The following is a 21,291-nucleotide window of genomic DNA, read 5'->3' as shown; positions in this document are numbered from 1 at the left end:
GTGCTATTTACAAGTTAAATATTTATGCATATTTTCAACTTGTTAGGGATTTCCAGTATTTGTACACTGATTTGGCACAGATTTCCATATGTAACATTATTCAGGTGGGCCTTTGGCATTCACTTAATACTGAAAATAAATACAGCCCCTAAACATTTAAAATCAGGGTTCTCACCAGGAATTAGAACCAAGATGGCCCAAGGAGCTTGTTATGGAAACTTAAATCATATTTGCTTTTTCAAGTAACATTTTTACATCAAATTTGCAGAGATCCCTTCTGAGGGTTACCTTCTATTCAACTAAAATTCTGTAAATTTTCAAGTCGTAAAAATTTTAGGTTTGAAATCGAATTTCATGGTGATAGAGTTAGGATATGCTTGGAGCAGTGCCTTTGTTGTATTCTTAGGGGAGAATCCTAGTCACAGCTCGTCTGTCCACTGTAATACTGTACAGTATAAAATTTTTCCTTATGAATAAGTGCTGCATATGCTCTCTTTTACTTTTCCAGCATTTTTACAACAAGCATTCTCTTGATGAAGATCTGGTCCACACATCTGCATCCTTCTTTAAATCTCCAAGGGTGAACATTAAGGGCTCGGCACGACTTGTCCTGGGGGAAAGTCACGGTAAAAGCTTACGTGTCCAAGAAGAGATTTGTACTTGCCCAAGACCTTTAGCTATCATATTCTGTTAAATGATTGTCATGTGTTAATTGTATTTGTTCTAAGTAAACCTGTAACTTCAGGAAAGATCTGCTATTCGTACAAAAACACTTGAGCAATCCCTGAAATCCACTTGCCTACACAGGCGAGTTGAACCTGAAATTTACCTGTCCAACTCTCGTATATACTTGCCTAAGACCGTTGGACACATGTTAATGTTCAGCCCTGATTTGTCACTTGTAAACTTCACAATCCCATCACCACCTATTCCCTTATACACATGGTGGGCTGTTACAACACTTATTTTTTTTAAATCAAATGCACATTGTATCATCTCCGTCTCAAGAGCATTGTCTGGCCAGTCTAATTAACTAGCCCTCAACTCAGGTTCTCATGTTTACTGCATGAAGCTTATTGTTCTCTTTATATCTTGCATATTTTTTATATTCAACTGATTCCCTGTGATTTTTTCGATCTTTATGGTACATTAATGTCACTAAACTATAATCATTTCCTCCTTTACAAGTTAGAGCTTGTTATGCTGCTTTATATCCTTTGATATATTATCTTATGAGAAGATTCCATTTCACACAACATTGTTTATATGGAAGTTTAAGACATTCTACTTTCTTTTAGGTCTGATTCATCCTTGTTAATTCTTTGTACTTTTCTTCTGCAATTTACTCATACATGTTCTTAAGTAATATACTGTATCTTTTCTCTTACTGCTTAGCAGTTATTTTTATCTTGCCATTTCCAGGCCCTTACAATCATTCAAGGTTTATAAGTCCATGCATTTTCTTGTAGGTAATTTTTTCAACATTTAGTTTTGTTGTCAGTGTGTAAACTTGCAGTTATTCTTTTCTCACATGTATCATTTCCATCTTTGTGAGCATGGTGATGCATGTAATATTTTTTTTTTCTAAGCAGATTGGCTAGAGTACACCTCCAAACATTTAGCATATTCCGAGAAACTTAGCATGTTGCTTTAGATGATACAAAGTGAAGCATATACCAAGAATATTTGAAAAGAATAAATCTCTTATTGAACAAGCAAAAACAGACTTTGCCTCTCTATAACATATTACTTGTTAGTAGCTGGCTGGTAGGGGATTTTAGAACTGACATTTGTTCATATAATTTAGTTTTTATTTTATTTAATTTTCTACAATACTTTTTGGCTCTTCCATATGGATCAGAAAATACTGGATGTACAGTACAATATATACAGTATAGGTTTCTTGAATTTATTATAAATTTAAGTTTGTGTTGGTACATGATGCGTGTTGACTAGTATATTGATTATGTCAAATTGGCTAGTTAGTTTGTTGTCAGTGTTGATAATTTTGTATTTTCTTGGGAATACCAGGACAGCTGCCTCGCTACCACATTTAATGTGATCCAGAAATTATCACCCTGCATTATGACCATGTGTGCCAAGCCTTGAAGAAGTTGTTGAGTTTGTAATGCAGCAGTTGGTGACATAGGGTAGCACACTTCTTGCTGCTTATTTGAATTGTAACTTGTGGTGATTAAGAAATTTGGAGAATGGTTAAAAGAAAAGTTTAAAGGATGGTTTACTAATAGTAATTATAAAAGTCTTCCTCTGAGCCTAACTAGTAGGTGTTTCTGCAGATGAAAAAACTCTACCAGTGTTTTAATATGTGATAGTTTCAGATTATTATGACAATAACCTGTGGTGTGTGTGAGTGGCCCTCCTGACCACTGGCTCGTGAGTGGACCTGTTGCCTCGAGTGGTTGAAATATTGTTCATTAGTGGACGGTTTATGGAGATAGTACCTTAGTTGTATTACCACTCAAACTCTTACTTCAGAGCTATTGGTAGTAGCTTCGTGTGAGTAATTAGCATTATTCCTTCAGGTAAAGCGAGAGGAAGTTGATCGTCGGGTGAAGGAACAGCCAGAGTTATATTCAAGCAAGTTCTCAGAGGAAGCTAAATTGATATGTCAACAAGTAAGTTGTGTATTTTATTGAGAAGTGTTTGTATCACTTTGAGATAAGGAAGATATTTTGTTTCTTACCTTTGACATAAGCCAATGGGGATGTGAATGTTTATGTATTGGCAAGTTCATGATAGCTTGTGGTGAATGATGTCTAGGGAACCATGTGGAAGTGGGCTCCTATGTGTGTGTGTCTGCTTGTACATTATTTTGCATTCAATAATCTTTGTACAGTATTGCTGTATCTTTATTTCCAACATGAGTATCAATTCTTTACCAGAAAATGTAGTTCAAGGTGATTATTGTGGTGATCACTATACAGTAATCTCTTGTATATGAGTACATATCCAAAATCAAATTATTCAAATTATATCAAATCTAATGCTTCTAAATTGCTAATAATTGCTAATAAATTACTAATAATCATGACAAGCTTTTTGTTATCTGATTATGGCAACATAATCCTGAGTACTTAAGCTTCAATTTTTTAGTTCATGAGTTTAACCACGTTTACTGGTGTTTTTCTTTTTTTTCTCTTTCGCTCTTACGAAGTTATGGTCTGCATAGCCATATATATATATATATATAATATATATATATATATATATATATATATATATATATATATATATATATATATATATATATATATATATATATATATATATGTATATATATATATATATATATATATATATATATATATATATATATATATATATATAATATATATATATATATATATATAATATATATATATATATATATATATATATATATATATATAATATATATATATATATATATATATATATATATATATATATATATATATATATATATATATATATATATATATATATATATATATATATATATATATAATTTTTTTTTTTATGTATGAAATGATACATTTCCAGAAAGTTTTGTGTACCTTAAAATTATCTCATTATTTCTTACTGCTTTTGGGAAATTAATCTATAACTTTTCTAAATGTAGTTTTTCAATGTGGTGAATGAAATTACATTTACATTAATATATACACCAATCCTGTACCACAGTTGTTAAAGAAGAATGCGCGAGAACGATTGGGGTGCTCAAGAGGTCGACATGGCGCTGTTGAAGTGAAAACTCATGATTTCTATAAGACAGTCAACTGGAAAAGATTAGAGGCAGGGATGTGTGAACCTCCATTTGTCCCAGATGTAAGTTAAGAAGTGTGATTTTAATTTTGGAAGTGTTATTTTGTTATCCTAATCTGACCTTTATATCTTGCCAGTACAGTATTATGCTTTTCTTCCTTGTGTCTTGACAACCTCAATATTTCTCCTTCTATTGTTTGGTTCACCTGTCTCTTAGTTTTCTAAAACTTCCTGCTCTTGACTCCCTTAAACGACGGTGATTGTATAGAGATGATGAGTGCCTTTCATTCCGCAGTGAAGGATTTTTCAGCACCATAATTTTTTAAGTTGAGGCTTGGTTTCTGCTCGAGTGGATTAATGTCACCCGTTGGGAATTTTCTTTTCCTGCATTGATCCCTCCCCATGACCCTCCCTGCAACAGTAGCATTTTTATCATCACAGAGAAAGTATCTGGCATTCCCAGTGACGTGTTGCGTGGAAAGACTCTTTGACACAGTAGTGTTGCCGTGACACCCAGAAAAATAAGTAAAATATTATGGAAATCAGAGAGTGAGGGTGAAATTGAAAGAACTGGTAGATTCCCGAGTGACTTTTGAAACGATAGCTCGTGTGTGAGCTAGACCTATAGTGACACTGACAAATTAGTCATCTGTGTAGGAGAAGTGTTTAGAGACCAGAAGGAAGGTGAGGTAGAAGCACTTCTCCATGTGTTGCACATGTACTGGGTAGGAGTACATCACCAACACGTGCTCAAGGTGTTCGTGATGCAGGAGACAGGAATAGTTGTGATGATGTGGACCAAAAATCATTTTGGAATGAACTTATGTTTGTTTCACCCTTGCTGTGTTGATGCCCAATTCTCATAAACATGTACTTTATGATTACTGAAAAAACTACAACCATCAGAGGACACCTGTGTTTGGGAATTACAGGGACAGGTACTGACTACTTTGTTGTGACTCAAATCCACCCCTATGATGTCTCAAATCTCCATTATTACCAAATAAAAATAACGTCGCAGGAGGAAGAGAGAGGATGAGCTTGTTCTTTTATTTTTAGTTCTAATTACATTATATAATATTGTATTTTTTCTATATATTACAGTATTTATGATGAATCATACACTAGACATATGAGGTTAATCATATCAGATGATGATAATGAATCAATATTAAAACATGTCCAGAGCTAGAGCACTCTGCAATGCCTCAGCCCCCCCCCCTCCCAATTTTGCCACTGTATTCAGTGAGCAAATCGTGCCCCATTTCAAAGAACATTTTATAATTTTAACCATTTCTTAAAGCTTTCATCTTTTGTTGCCAGATTAAATAGTCTATGTAAAAAGTGCTCCATCATTTAGGGGTAAATACTCAAAAGTTGTGTCAATCTGTCTTTTGAGTTGTCCACGCCATCTTATTCAGTTCATTTGTAAATGTTATTGCTATATTTTTGTGGCTCCTACTCGGAATTGTGTTAGATATTAGAACATACACTCTCTCTACTGTACTTGGTAAAGGAGATAGTTGTGCATTTCTTTGTTTTAAGCAGTCATATTTATCTTCTGGTCTATGTTACTTTATTCATTTCACACTAGTAAGCCCTTTCATGCAGTGGAGCAGAGTGGTCAGAATCAAGAGACTTATAGACCCTCAACTTGCTGTAATTCATTCTTTTTAATTGTCCTACCATCTGTAATCTGCCTTGATATGTCTAGATACTCTTTGCTGTGATACAAGACGGCTTGAAGTAAGAGAGAGCCACTCTACCCCTGTTCACTATTGATATAAATCAGTGTTTGTATTATTCATGGATCTTAAATACTTTCAGCCCCATGCAGTATATGCAAAGGATGTGTTGGACATAGAACAGTTTAGCACAGTGAAGGGTGTCAACCTAGATGCTACAGATGACTCTTTCTACTACAAATTCAACACTGGGTCTGTCTCAATCCCTTGGCAACAGGAGGTAATTTTTATTATAAGGTTACAAAGCTATTAATTTTTTTCCCTAATACAGTACTGTAGTAAGAAAGCAAGTGAAAAGATTAAAAAATTTAGCAAATTTCATTAATTTATTGAATTCAGCATGAGATCTACTGTAATTTGATTGCACAGTGTTTCAGAAAACTTTTGATTGCCATGTTTTCAGCAGACACAAGCAACTTGTGAGCACTTGAGTTGTGCAGTGAGAGAAAAAGGTAATTCTCTCTCTCTCTCTCTCTCTCTCTCTCTCTGTGTGTGTGTGCACGCACATTATCATATTTTGTGTTGTCTTAGTGTATTTCTAGCCAATCATCACAATTGTTATGTTTCCGGTATAAAATAGTACTGTACACTTCTTGTCATGTGACACGTGAAAAACACTGTTTGTATTTTTTGCTCTGTTTATACAGATATTAGTGAAGTGTCTGCCCTTCGACATTCATAATAGAAGAGAATAGTGAACCAGGACCCTATAGAGCAGGACTCCACAACCTTCCTTTTTCCATGGGGCCGCGAATAGCTATACAGTATTTGTATATATGCTGCTGGCTGAACGATGTCTTAAATTCTGACTGTGTGGCCATTTATAATTACATGTGTATTTTGGGTGAACAATAAAAAGTAGGGGTAAGAGGATGAAGGAAATACAAGTAGTACATGATAAGATAGCTTTAATCATTCTCTCAATGTTTGGATCAATGTACTGCTGTGAAGAGACATAGTGTGCTTACCTTTGTGGATAACAAGTACAGTACACTAATGTACTGTACCTACTGTACCATTCAAAGTTCACCAACACTCCCACCACACAACTTGTAAAGGCTGCTGTTACTAAATTTGAACCAAATTTTGCTGAAATTGTACATCATGTCCAGGCACAAGCCTCACATTAGACTTAATATGAGGCGTCTAGCGTAGGAGGGACGAACTCGCCAAATCATAGTTTTGAATAAACGCATAAAAAAGTTTTAGAACTGTAAAATCACAGCGCCTTACGAAAACAACGGGGAGTAGAGACGAACTCACCACTTCCTGTCATCACAGTTGGAAAGATAAAGCCTGGAAAATTCCGAAACCATAGAAAACAGATTTTTTGGGGACTGGCAAGTTCGTCCCTCCTAGGCTAGACGCCTCATATTGTTTCTTGTATTTGTATTTGAAATCTGAACCTTTATTTTGTAATTAAAAAAGCCAGCTTTATGCTATCTTTATGCTTTATGCTTATTTTTATTTCTAAAAATATCACATTAGGCTGTTTTGTTTTCAAACTGTAAAGTATATCACAACATTTTGAAAAGTAATTTCCTTGCATTTCTGTATTATCAGAATTATTCTTAATGCAAAATATAGTCCTGCATTTCTGATTATTCAGTCATTTCTGTGGAATACCGGTACAGTGGTCCCTCAGTTAACGAACACAATTCGTTCCACAGAGTTGTTCGTTAAACGAAAATTTCGTTAATCGAATCCATTGTTTCAATGGGATATTGGGTAATTGGTTCTAGCTCACAGAAAAGTACATACAAAGTAAAAAAAAGAAAAATGCAGTTAAGTACACTTACTTTGAGGTGTGTATGTAGAAGGTTCCTGGTTGATGATGATGGGAATTAGAAGTGGGGGTGGAGGAGAAGGGAGAAGAGAAGGAAGTGGGGATGGAGGAGAAATCACCTTTCAGGGGACCCATGCTTGATGCAGTAATTTCACCAATAAAATTTTAAGTTCAGTAGGTGTAATTGAAGATTATTTTATTTAAATCAACACTGCACTGCACTATGTATTATCAATATATCAACTAAATTTCTGAATGACCAATAATTTTAATGTAAAAATGCTAAAATATTCAAAGCACCAAAAAAATCAATGTTCACTCCACTGTCAACAAAACCAAACTGATGCCTGGTGGCTGAGTCAAGCAGCTGATGGGCGCACAAAAAACTAGTTCCCTGTACTGCATATATTATCATTATGTTAACTAAATTTTAAAATGACTAATAATTTTAATATGAAAAATGCAAAAATATTAAAGAGCACAACTTCCTTGCTATTTACTCCACTGGAAACGAATGTAAACATAGAACAGATTACTGAATTGGCAGACTAACCCATCAGCTGATCAGCTGATGCTCACAACAAAACGTGTTTTTCATTAGGATTTCGTTAATCAAAGTTTCGTTTGTTAACCGAATTGAAGAACCTATGGGAGGTAATTCGTAAACCGAAATTTTGATAATCGAACCGTTCGTTAACTGAAGGACTGCTGTATATTGTTGGCTTATGTTGCCTGAGTACAGCTTCGGCAATTGCTGATTACTTCCCAGTTAAGTGGCTGGCTAGTACACACTACTGTGGACCCCTGCTCTAGAGTGTGAAAACAACAATGTAGACCTAGTGAATAGTGTCAAAATGTTGCAAACATTGGTTTGGTGAATAGAAGAGTTTTTACATAAATTCATTGAACAATGGTACAGTTCTTGACAACTATTATTTTTCTTGCTGTACACAATAACTGGCTTGTAATATTATGTTAAAAGTTAACTTGTACTACTTTATGGTTAATGAGATAGTTTATATTGAAAAACTATTATCTCATAAATTTTGGTGTTTTGCTGTTGCATTAAAATTTTTCTACCATAAAATGGATGTAAATCACTGTAAAAAAAAAATGGTGTTATTATGTTGCCACATTTGAAAGTTGTGGTATTTTCTATGTTGCAAAACTTTGAACATATTTTTCTCAGTTTTTAAAACATTCTCCTGCTGCATGACTCACTTATATTACAATGAAACTATGAATAACTTAGTAGAAATTGAAAAGTTAGAAAAAGTTATATAATGGACAAGATTTCCTTCCATGAAAAGAATAGTGTAGCAATGAGAAAGTGATGTACAGTACTGTAGCTCCAGTGGTGCTGTAAAGGTGAACATAACCAAAGGACATAGCTAAGTGAGGAAGTCTTATGCAGTAGTGGAAAACAGTATTATGTCACATTATCTGTTGGACATATCCATTCAGTAAATTGCTGTTCATAAATTTTATTGTTAATAATGAGTTAGACCTTGCTCTGACTTGTTCCTTAAAACTTGCTTCCACAACCAATAGCATTTCAATGAATTTAGGATATATCCATTCAGTCTTGTAACTTATGAATGCTTATCCTTTGCAGATGATAGAAACCAAGTGTTTTGAGGAGCTTAATCAATTTGGACCCAACAATACACCTACTAATGACCTCAGACTAGATCTGCCCCCACCAGAGGACAGCAAGAGCTGCTTCCCCTTCCGACGACGGGTATGGTGCAGGTCTGGTGTTTCATCTTGAACGTGACCGGTGGCTTTCCTCACCTCACTTAGTTTTAGTTAAGTGAATGCTGTTGTATGTGCAAACAGTGCAAATATGTAGTTACTGCTTCACTTATAGGATGGGTAGACTAATATGCAGACTCCTTTAGGCAGTGTTTTGCTACAGGTATCTAGTCTTGGGCACTTGGGAAGGTGGATAGGTGTGGTTAGTAAAAATACCTGCCATTGTCTGTATCATAATAGTCTGAATATATTAGAAGAGCACAAGGAAATCCTACAATTCATGCCAAGTTCCCATGAAATGATACCTTGGGAATGTGGTAAAGATTACAATAGGCATTATTTAAAGAGCAGAAGCAAGAGATGGAGGAGTAGAATATAATTTGTTTTTGAATTTCCAGTAAAGGTTCGTCTGATTGTTGTGGATATGGAAAGAAGGTATCAGATGTCCATGCTGTTTGGGGGAACTTTTTGCTGCATCCTTTCTTTCCCTTCTTGGCATTTAAGTTATTTCTTACACATGCTACTTATGTATCATTTGGCCTGGGATGATGTCTACAAGCACCAATGGCACCTACTACTGCATATATGTACAGCTGAACAAAAAGTATTGAGATTCCTACGTACAGTTAGATTTATAGTAAACGTGGGTGCACCAAAGGTCGTGTATTCATCTTATTGGTAGTTCATATTATTTAAAGTGTTTAAATCTCATTCATTATTTCCTAGAAATAATGGTAGATGTAAAGGATTTATAGTAATAATTTTTCTTTGACAAATTAGGACAGCAGAGTTGAAATATGATGATATTCAAGGAATTACCTGTAATGCATTTAATGTCCAGCTCATCAACAAGACTTCTATCTTGAGAAGAGCAACATAAACTAGACTATGAGTTTCTTCTTATTAGATATTGTGTATAGTGTGTATGGGCTACAACTGAGGGCTAAACCAATAACATGAATGTTCATAACTGAGCCATATGAGGGTTGTGAATTACACAGCTAATGAGATGACAAAATCTCTCCTTCAGCCAGAAGTGGCAACTGACACCTCAAAGATATCTCTTTAAGGTCCATTGTTGTAATAGGAAAGTATTGAACAAATTAATCAGTTAGCTCCAGCCATCATTGTCATGGGACCTTAGTTATCAGTTCATAGACTTAGGGTGATAATTTGCGGGTTGCCTGATTTAGGATTGGTTTTAAGATGACATTACAGGACCAATTCTTCATGTTTTTAAGGAGAAATAAATTCAATAGGTAAGACAAATTGTCCTTGCCCTTGATAATATTATTTTGGTTTCTGTGGACTATCAAACAAATAGATGACATCTTTCTTATAATTCTGTAAAGTGGGAACATAATTGAAAGACAAGAATAGGATACAAATTTTCTTCATGACATTCGTAAGAGTATAATTAGCAATGAATTACCCTGTACTTTCTAGATATCAAGTGGTACTATTCATGTAATCACTACCTCATTATTAACCATTCGGTCTTACTTAGAAGCAGGTAATAATATTAAATGTTAGTATACTGTACAAGTATTAATAAGCATTCAAAGACAAAAACTGAAAATATTGACTGACATAAGACAACATTCTGATGTTCCTTAAGATTGGAATCTTTGGTTCTCGTTTTTTTTTGTATACGTTTTACCTCTTTATTATTCTTAAGCTTCTGTATAAGAACTTTGTTAAGTAAGGTAGAGCACATACCAGCACAAAGTTTGAGTCATCATATCCCAAATAATAAACCTTGATCCAATGTTTTAAAATGTAAACCAATGTGAAGGTTGTTATACTTCTTTGTTTGACTGTACATCCTTACCTTAACCCTCATCTTTGACCTAAAATGAGTTCACTCCGCTTTGACCACAATATAATATTGCAATAACCTCTTTTCTGCCAACATCATGCTACTTGGTTGAGCAACTTAACATACAGTTTTCTTAGTTCCTGTGACATGGGTGCATCATTACTTAATTAATTTTCAATACAAGTTACAGCAGTCATAATTCATATATGACATTTCATGTAGATCCACAATGGAAACGTGGACAGGATAAATCGCGATAAAATCACTCAGGAAAAGGGAAACAATGAAGCACCTTAGCTTTCGTCTTTATTTAAGACATCTTCAGAGGCAACTGAAGATGTCTTAAATAAAGACGAAAGCTAAGGTGCTTCATTGTTTCCCTTTTCCTGTGTGGTTTTATCGAGATATATGACGTGTGTGTATTATCATTTAAATAAATTTTCTATTATCTGGGGGTATAATTATGTGATTAAACAATATACAGTATCTGACATGTGTGCATCACCACTTAGACTAATTTTTTATACCTGGGGTATATGAGGTTAAGTAACATAGCATACAATTTTCTAAGTTGAAGTTTGAAATGCGGTTACCGCTATCTTATTTTACAGTATAAACACCATTGACGAGAAAGCTGCCTCGCAGACATAGGTACCCGAACCTTGATAGCTTGATTTTTAACCACTAAATGTCTTTGATAGAGTAATCCATAACTTTGCGATGTCATCATAGACGTCAAAATTCACCCTTGCCTCATTGGCAGCTTGTAATTTTGACATTTCGAGTATAAAAGAGCCACACTATTTTACATCTGTCTTGAATGGAAATTGAACAAAATCGAAAGACTCAGTAAGCAATTCAGGGAATCAATCATTAAAATTTTCTGTCTGCATCTGTGAGAAGTAGAGAGTGAAATGAGTTGAGAACATTTCAAAGGCAGAAGTGTGGAACTTCTGTTACAAAACGTTTCTTCAGGGCAAGCCTGACCTGACCTGACCTGACCTGACCTGACACAAGGAGAGTAACTGCATTAATCAATTGACCATAATTTATGGCCCCGACTTAATGAGGCAGCACCTGTCGGTCTCATCCTTCAGTCGTTGGCACCTGGACAAAAAAATAAAATAAAATATCACATGTGACCTCTGTCAGACCCAATGGGAGTTCAGTGACCCTAAGCCAGGGGTAGAAATTCACCATTTTTTCATAGTTGCCAGCAGGACTAGTGGATTTGAAAATTTACTAGTCTTTATCAATTTTACTAGCCCTTAAACAATTTGTCAAGAAACATTAAACATACCGGGTTTATACAAAGTTCTATTTACTGTGTGACATTTATTTAGTTGTAGAAATCATAAACCAACACTAGAATAACTAAATTAATTGCATGGAACACAGATTATTCATTGCATTTGAACAAGCATTTCCTATACATGCTCCCCATGCAACTCATTGTTGTCGTCCAGATCTTCCACTGTGCTGCAGCCACCAGTGTGAGTATAGCCATCCACACGTCAGGCCTCAGTAGTTAGGAATCTGGCAATGGCTTAGTCCGGATTGAAGTTGCCAACACTCTCTGATTGCGACTGAACCACCATGAGATCCGTCAGGTGGTCATCAGTGAGACGACTGCGCCAGTCTGTCTTAATGAGTTTGACCTGGCTAAAACCACGTTCAGCATCAGCCGAACTAACTGGAATGGAAAGCAGTATTAGGTCAACCAGATGGAGAAATGAGGCACACCTTTCTCTGTATGATTGGTTGATTTGTTGCCAAGACAGTCTTGAAACAATTGATGTCTTACTCTTGTAAATGTAACTTTTGAGCACAGTCCATTCATCCTCTATCAGAGTAGGATTCACCTCTGCCTCCATCAGTGTTTTCTCAAGAGCGTGGGCCAACGCTTGCGCAGCACTATCCCCGAAATCTTCATTCCCACTGTACTCTGCAGGCCACAATTTGAAATTCAGAATCCATGCGTTCTGGAGAATTGTACTGGCCATGTCAATAAATCTTTTGTTTAGACTTGAAATCAGTGATGTCAGCATATCACGCCTTGCAGTCTTGAAGGTGTTGCTTCTACCACTCAGCTTCTCTCCTTGGAACATGGTTATGTCACCTTCCATAATCCTTCTCAGGCTAGGTCCTGGCCAAGTCAAATTTTTGTTAAGTACATCAACTGCAGTCTGAATTTGATTCACAATAGCAGAAATATTGGTTTGACCTGCTGGAACAGCTCTTGAGAGGCCCCCAAGGCACTGCACCACATCCAGTAGGAGGTGAAGGTACTGGACTATGTCAGCACTGGTTAGAAGGAGCAGGTAGTTCTTAGCTTTTCTGGATGAAGCCTTGTGGCATGCAGGATCATCAGGGTTCTGTATCTGTTGCATGTGGAGTACAATAGCCCTGTAACTCTTCAGTGAATGCTCCAATGCTTGCAGCATATGCGGGAGCCACCTTGTACCACTCACACGTGTTGGAACCAGAAATGGTACCTGACATATGTCATGAGCACGCTTCAACATGCTCCTGTTGAGAGAACTCTTTTCATAGAACAGGTATATGCCTAGCAGCAGTAAGTCAACCTTTTTGGCTAGTGGAACATCCTTTACTGCATCCCTGAAAGCGAGTTCAATTTTATGTGCAGTGCAATGGATGCCTTCCAACTCCGGTTTCTCTAGATCTCTTCTCAATCGAGCTACTAAACCATTTCTGCACCCAGTCAACTCATAAAGCTGGCCCCATCTGTACCAATGCCAACTAGCTTCTGCTTCCAAGTTTCACCAAAGCATGAATTCATCATAGAGCAAACACATTTCTTGATAGATGCAGCATCACCTCTCTCAATATTTTTTACAGCAACAAAGTTTACCTAGCATTAATAGTGTATTCTCTATATGAAGCTAATATACACATTGAGTGTGTCTTACCACTGTCATCGGCCCACTCGCCCATCAGGCGATCCCAGACCAGCAAAATAGTAAAATCTTGTCACCCTTATGATATTTTGGTCGCCTCGGGTGACCGGGCGTATGTGAATTTCTACCCCTGTTTAAAGTTCTATGCGACCCCTTATGATGTATCTTGCGACCCTGTGATTGGGAGCCACTAAGACTCCTTGCTGAAATAAAAAACAACTGCATCAGTCAAACATTTACTGCTATCTCAAGGAACTTCCCATACTCTCTGCCCTATCCTCATTTGCTTCCCAGCACTAGTCAGGTGCAGAGGTGTGCTCCATTTATTTCTGTTGGTTCCTTGTTACTTCAACAGGGCTGTTTTAGTATGTTTACAGAACCTCTAGCCTCTGGCACCCTCAGTGCTGGGGCCCTTGCTATTTCGTTAGCCCTATATGCTTCCATTCTTATTAGTGTCTTCTCTTTTGCTTGATTTTAGTTATTGGCAGTTCTGAGCCCAGTTAAAGACTGAGAGTTTTAGGTTAGTTAGCTGGTAGCAAATGGTTTGTGTAGTGCGTTTCTCCCAGCTGAGAAGAGATGCCCCGCCTCCTCAAGAGTTACAGCTGATTTACTTTTGCAAATCCGTCTGATTTCGTCCTGAAGTAATGGTGTATTTCTAAATGAGTTTATTCATAATCGTTGAGATGGCCGCTTCTGACGAGAAAGATATTTAGCTAAATTATATTAAGATACTTACATTCATTATTTCAAACATGAGCACGTAAGAAGTTTATCAGAAATCTTATATACATTAATTACCTGTTAACCATGCTTTGAGAGGACACATTTAATATATACTTATTTTTCCCCCAATCAGGCATACTAAGACAAATTATGTATCAGTAGTACTACATTATGCAAAAACTAACATTTTAAAAGATCAGAATCACATTGAAATATTACATGGCCATCAGCAGAGGCGGGAAATATGACTGCGAACAACTTCATATTTCCCTCCTCTGCTGACAGCTCAACGGCCAAGCTTCCCAGTCTGTCACACTCGTCCACCAACTTTCAGGGGCCGTGTAATATTTCAATGTGATTCTGATCTTTTAAAACGTTAAATTTTGCATACTGTAGTATTACTGGTGAGTAATTTGTCTTAGCATGCCTTATTGTGGGTAAAAATAAGTACTATATATTAAATGCGTCCTCTGAAAGCGTAATTTACTACCAGAATTTAACAGTTAATTCATGTTTAAGATTTCTGGTAAACTTCCTACATGCTCATGTTTGAAATACAGTAAGTCCTCATTTAACGTTGCTCCCAATAACGTTGTTTCGTTATAACGTCGCCATTCTTTAGATACCCATGATTCGGATAACGTCCCGCTGATTCAGTATAACGTTGTCAGGGACTACTTTGTACGGCACATCACCCTCTCTCATCTTGCCGCACCACACTCTCACTCGCGGAGCGTCACAGTATGCCCAGCTTTGTTAGGCTTCCACAGCATTCTTGCGTGTTGAAGTGTTTTTGCTCTTAATACTGTACTCTAACCATTCGAAATGGCTTCCGAGCTCCCATCAAGTGCTACTGATGCTAGTGTTGTGAAGAAGCAACGTAAGACCATTAGCCTTGCTACGATAATGGAGGTTTTAAGCCGTTTTAAGAAAGGTGAACGTGCAATGGACATTGCTGCTGCACTCCACTACCCACCACACACTCGCTCCACCACCTCCACCCATCAGTGAGTACAATACAAAACTTATTTAGTTTATTTGTATATATACTATTTTCTATAAAAATGCCATTGAATTTCTGCATATGTAATGTATTGGGACAAAGGGAGGCTGGGGAACGTAACTCCCTTATTTTATCTGTTTCTTCTGGGAAAAATTTATTCAGTTAACGTCGTGGTTTTCAGGAACGGAACCACGACGTTAAGCGAGGACATACTGTAATGAATGTATGTATCTTTATATAATTTAACTAAATATCTTTCTTGTCAGAAACGGTCATCCCAACGATTATGAATAAACTCATTTAGAAATACATCATTACTTCAGGACGAAATCGGACAGATTTGCAAAAGCCAATCGGCTGTAACTCTTGAGTAGGGGGCGGGGCAACTCTTCGCAGCTGGAAAAAAATGCACTATAGTGCAGTAGTGCTGGGGCCAAGATTCTCCAGTTGCCTTGTTTTGGCGATGGCAGGGAAAGGGATCGTTCCGTTCTTGGAGTTGGCTTCCCAGTTTTCATTACTTTTATGGCATGGAGATACAGTGAACCCTCACTTTACGCGGTCATTTGAACCCACGGCGGCCCGCGTAAAGTGAGAAACGCGTAAAGCTAGGGTTGACTGTATCTGGCTTTGCACATTGAGGATTCTTCCATTGGGGCAATGGGTGTTCATGCTGGGAGCTATAAGAGTGACTTGCCATGATATTTAAGTACTACAGTCATTACTATTCTGCGTAATGTCTGATTCAGGTAGATGTTCTTTCTGGTTTAATTATTATTATATTACAAGAAATGCCCATTTATGTGTGAGTTTTGCCGGGAGGTCAAGTAGGCTTGTCTATCCCACTCATATTTCCAATCCATTCTTATTTCTTGTTTATGTGTAGTGTTCCTCTGCTATCACAGATCATCTCCATGCGTAATGCAGCACATGTACACACGTGGAGCCCAAGCCACTAAAATTGGTGTTTTGAAGGCTTGAATAGCTAGTTTTTAGTGGTTAGGCAGAGCCATTGTAACAGCATCAGTTCATCCATGAGTGTTATGCTGAGGATGGGTCAGGGAGTATGGAAAGCTCCTTGAGGTAGCAGTAAATGGATGAAAGAGGAGGGATGACTGATGCAGTTGCTGCTTTATTTTTATTATTTCTTTATTCCATCAAGGAATCTTAGTGTAGCCTGGTCTTGCTTTGACAAGTCTAGATGTTATATGGGTCCAGTTCTTCTCCTTTCGAGGCACTCCAGGAAACCAAGCATGTGTACACTAGCTCCTCCCAATGTCCATAAATAGGCTTTTCAAGTCTTCAAACTCTTATTTTCCATGGGATGTACTGTATATGTTAGCATTCTTCATGACTTCATTTCTGTAAAATCTTATTTATAATAATCTAGAATAATATCATTTTGCTCCAGGGTATTTATCAAGAGATTGTGCACACTCTTAACCTTCAAATTTAAGCTCTTTTTAGGGTTGCTGTTGCTAGGTTTCTTCAAAATTGTCCTAATATTGTTTCTTCTATTTTTCTTGATTTGGGATGACACTAACACATCTACCATAAGGTAGATGTTCAATTTGAGGTCAGTGATAGTATAGGTACAGTACACACAAAAATAAAGTGTACTTATTAAGCTCTGCTTGAACTATGGTAACTTCCTCAGGCACCAAGGCACCTATTGTGAGGGTCTCATGTATGTAAACCTTAAACAAAAAATGAAATTGGAGTAACCTCATTTCAACAGGACCTCATATACACTACTTCCCTTGTTACTGCTTTATTTGGGATGGTTTCCTTAAAGATAGAATTTATTTTGTGTATCAATTTAATGTCATATTTTGAAAAACTTATATTTCTTGTTAGGTAAATCTGGTCTGTCTTAAAAATTGTATTTTAGTGAGGTTGGTGAGAATCGATACAGAAGACAAAAATATAGGGTAGAGTATTAAATTTGATTGGGGTAGGGTGCTGCAGTAGTGAGTGATGAATGTATTCAGCAGAGGTCCTTAGTGAACAAATGAAACCATAAGGCAGGAAAAAGTGCAGACAGGATTAGAAAGATAGTGAAATAGGTATCCATCCACAGAATTGATTTGATGCTTTGTGAATGTGATAAAGTAAAAAGTAATAAAGTCAGTTTGAGGAAATCATTATTTGATTTTTTACAAAATAAGGAACTACTGTACGTATTTATAAAGTTGTACTACTCATAGTTATTATTTCTTACTTTTCAGCGTCGGAGGTAGCTAGGTGAGGGCTGGAAAAGCAAGAATCATCATCATCAAGAGCACAGTCATAATCTCAAACTTCTGCTGTTCACTGTTGAACATGGCAAGTTCAGAATCAAGCATTGACAAGTTCATCGTCCATGTTCCCTCTGAGCATCTGAAGCTCGCATTAATTCATTTAGTGTGGAGTTCATCTTCATTTATGAAAATCACCTTCCATAAGTCAGCCATAGAGAAGAAGCATGAATGTTGCCCTGTTTTTGTCCCTTTTGTGCCAAGTGTTTTAAGAAATGCAGATTGTATCCATAAACTGCATGTTAAAAGAGTCCTGTTGCATGGAAGTGCAGTAAGTTAGAAATTTTACATTGGGACTGTTTTTCATTCTGGACTGTGACCATCATATGTTTGGAAGTTGAAATGGTTTGCTCACACAAGTCTTGAACATATGATATAACACACAAACAGGAATAAGCACACAATGCAATTATGTTCGCACATTCTGTACGTATGTGCACACACAATGTACATGTGCATTATAAACCTTGTGAGTAGATGTACATTTGCTCACATGTAGACAAATGTGTACACTTTATTTGCACACATGAACAGATATATATAGAGATAATCATGGACACATTTCCTGACAGATATTTGGATATTCATGGTAAGAAATTATAGAAAAATGTGACCTTGCACTTCACAAATACAGTACACAAACATAAATACACTATTGACTTTAGACATGAATAGATACATACAGTCAGATCTGCTACAACGCAATAGTTGTGTTCTTGTAAATCCTCGTGTTGTAGAAATTTGCGCAATGTAAATAACGGCTTATGGAGAAAATAGGGTTAGGTGCAGACGACTCGAAATCGAAAAAAAATTAGTAATTAGCCTAACACAAAGGATCCTTTTTTGCGAATTTAGCTATTCCCGTTGCACGCACAATATCACATGTTCTTTCCTTACGTTCAAAATGCTTGATAACATCAAGCTTCTCTTCAACTGTTATAGCCTTTCTTTTACGATCACCACCAGGAATGCGATCACCAGAACGCTTCTTGGAGATATTTTTCTTTTCCATATTCACGGTTAATACCACAAAATTGGAGAAATAGTAAGCAAAAATCACTGAGGATTCTTCAAAACAACCCACGTGTTTCAACTGATCGTGTGATGGAAACAGAGAGCGCGGGTGTAAAACGCTATTAGTCCGCACTGCGAAACATTATTTTAATTTATATTTTTCATACAGTATTTATGGGAACAGCTACATTTGCAAAAAAAAGGATGAAATTTATCGAGTCCCTATCAAAAAACACTTCACAAACATAACACATGAATCAATTGAACATGTGATGTCGAACGTGAACTGTAAACACTGCATAACCCAGCACCAAGCGACAGTACACTTAAAACGTTCAAGTGGAATCGCGTTACAGCCAACACGCATTCGCGTTTTACAAACATCCTTCTTCTATTCATCAATCGCATTATAGCCAATTGGTGTTGACAAAACACACGTTGTAGCAGAAATGACTGTACCTAAAAATATACCTTTACATACTTTCTCTCATACATTACTTGAAACAGGTGAGAGTGGAAAATATAGTATGTACAGTACAACCTTTAGAATCTGGAACCTAGAAGTCTAGGACCATCAATTATCTAGAAGATTTACCTAAGATTCGTGCTATTTCGGACATCCAGGAATTTTAGAGAGAGTACGAGTACACAGACTCACTAGTTGTTTGTTGAACAAATATATGCTGGTAGTTAGACTGTTCGAAAGTTCATGATGGATTTTGCTAAATTATTGAAGGACGAAGCACTTAGCTTTGAGAAATTGGCATATAGCAATCAAGAGTTTAAGGAGTCTGTTTTAACTTGTGAAAATACTGTACTACTGTTATGCATAAATATAAAGTACTTGTGATAAGGAAGAGTGCAAAGCCGTGTGCTCTGAGAGGCATGAAAATTATGCCCGTGCTATAAAAAAGCTAGTAAACGGGCATATATCACTGTAAAAATAACCACTTGACCGGTTTACCCATAATTTTGTACCTGAGGCTCTTGTGCACTGCTGTAAGCTGGTGCTGCCAGAGGACTGTGTTATACTGAACTGTCCTTTTAGATAACTGCTCAACTCACCCCTTTGTGAAGCAGCTGGATGTGAGAACTGAACTGTATCATTATTACTTTTATTTTTAATATTTTTTATTTTGTGTGTGTGTGCGTGTGTGAATGCAATATTTGTTCCTCAGAAATCGAGAAAAGGCTCACTCCAGAATATTCCAAATTCTTGAGGTTGTACTGTAGTGGGTTGTTAGGTGGGAGTGTGATCATAGGGTATCTATCTGCCTGTCTGTAGTATCAAAGATCTACATGAAGGTGCCTCTCACATTCACCTACCATCATTTACTCTTCTGAATGTTAAATCTTAACTGTATGGTTTTTAGTTCTTTGAGATGGGTTCTGAAGGAAGCTCAGTTTTATATCAGTAGAGTTAGTGTTAATTGTAAGATTGAAAAGTTTTACCTGAAAACTATTTGCTGAAATTTTCTAGGATTTTTGGGATGAAATCAATAGATATATGAAGTGTGCAAGTGAAAGGATCAATAGTTAAAACTCTTAGGGGATATCAGGCAATTAAGTTTTCATTATTTTGGATGGTCTTTAAGAACTAGAGCCACTGCCTTTTTAATCAGTTTTCTCTTCCTTGTATGAATTAAAACATATTTATATATTTATATACAGTATACATGAGGTGCTGTGACAGTGCTTGCCTTCTGTCCCTAAGAATCACTGGTTTGTACCTGGGCCATCCAGCTATGATTGAGGAACTAACTTTACAGTTGGGAAATGAAGGTAATGGAGTGCAGTGCTGGCAATACAGCCTCTTTGTGTCGTGAAGACTTCGTATTTTGTGCGCTATATTCGTGCTGCCCCTAATGGACCTTAAGACCAGCAGAACCCTTTATTGCTTTCAGTAAATATACAAACTTACATACACAGTACAGTACAGTGCAGTACAGTACATGCATTCACATGCACACTTTTACTCATACTGTACTCATCAATTTGTATGCACACATGTATTATACAGTACTGTACATGATTTTGACACACACACACACACACACACAAGGAACATAAAAAAAAATCTTCCTTCAGATGAATACCAGTTGCACTGTATTAAAAAGGAAACCTGGGAATGTTTTCCAAAGAAAATATTGGTATGGTGATAGTGCGTTGCTCACATTCTGCCAGTAATATCACATGTTTAAGTACTCTATCTTGAATCTAGGCTTTTGTCTGGAAGAAAGACAAGTTTTTGGACTGGACTGTAGTTTTGAGGTTTTGAGATTAAGCTGACATTGGACAGCCCGTGCACCATCCTCAAAGCAACAGATTTTGAATTTTATAAAAGTGAAAGTCAAAGGTCAGTATTTCCTACCATAATCATCCTTTGTGTGGCACATGAGACTGCCATACAGTCCTTAAGGAATGATTAATAACATGATCATCCCAGAACTTTTTTATCATCTTATGGAA

The 21,291-nt window shown here is 36.6% G+C and overlaps 1 protein-coding gene across 3 annotated transcripts in view; it reads left to right on the top strand.

Annotated features, from left to right (window-relative positions):
- The window catches only part of LOC121869335 (G protein-coupled receptor kinase 2-like), a 60,824-nt gene extending 42,034 nt beyond the window's left edge, over positions 1 to 18,790 (top strand). For 2 of the 3 annotated variants that reach the window (XM_042370647.1, XM_042370639.1), the window contains exons 10-14: positions 2,544 to 2,636; positions 3,685 to 3,828; positions 5,593 to 5,730; positions 8,912 to 9,104; positions 17,740 to 18,790. In XM_042370647.1, the coding sequence (XP_042226581.1) occupies positions 2,544 to 2,636; positions 3,685 to 3,828; positions 5,593 to 5,730; positions 8,912 to 9,067 (531 nt within the window). In that variant the 3' untranslated portion in view covers positions 9,068 to 9,104; positions 17,740 to 18,790. The remainder of the gene's footprint in view (positions 1 to 2,543; positions 2,637 to 3,684; positions 3,829 to 5,592; positions 5,731 to 8,911; positions 9,105 to 17,739) is intronic. The other variant, XM_042370656.1, reaches the window with a different exon arrangement.
- Positions 18,791 to 21,291: the final 2,501 nt, after the last annotated feature.

This window comes from Homarus americanus, unplaced genomic scaffold (genome assembly GCF_018991925.1).
Source record: "Homarus americanus isolate GMGI-L3 unplaced genomic scaffold, GMGI_Hamer_2.0 scaffold32583, whole genome shotgun sequence".
NCBI classification, from domain to species: domain Eukaryota; kingdom Metazoa; phylum Arthropoda; class Malacostraca; order Decapoda; family Nephropidae; genus Homarus; species Homarus americanus.
This window is presented reverse-complemented; position numbering and strand designations above follow the sequence as displayed.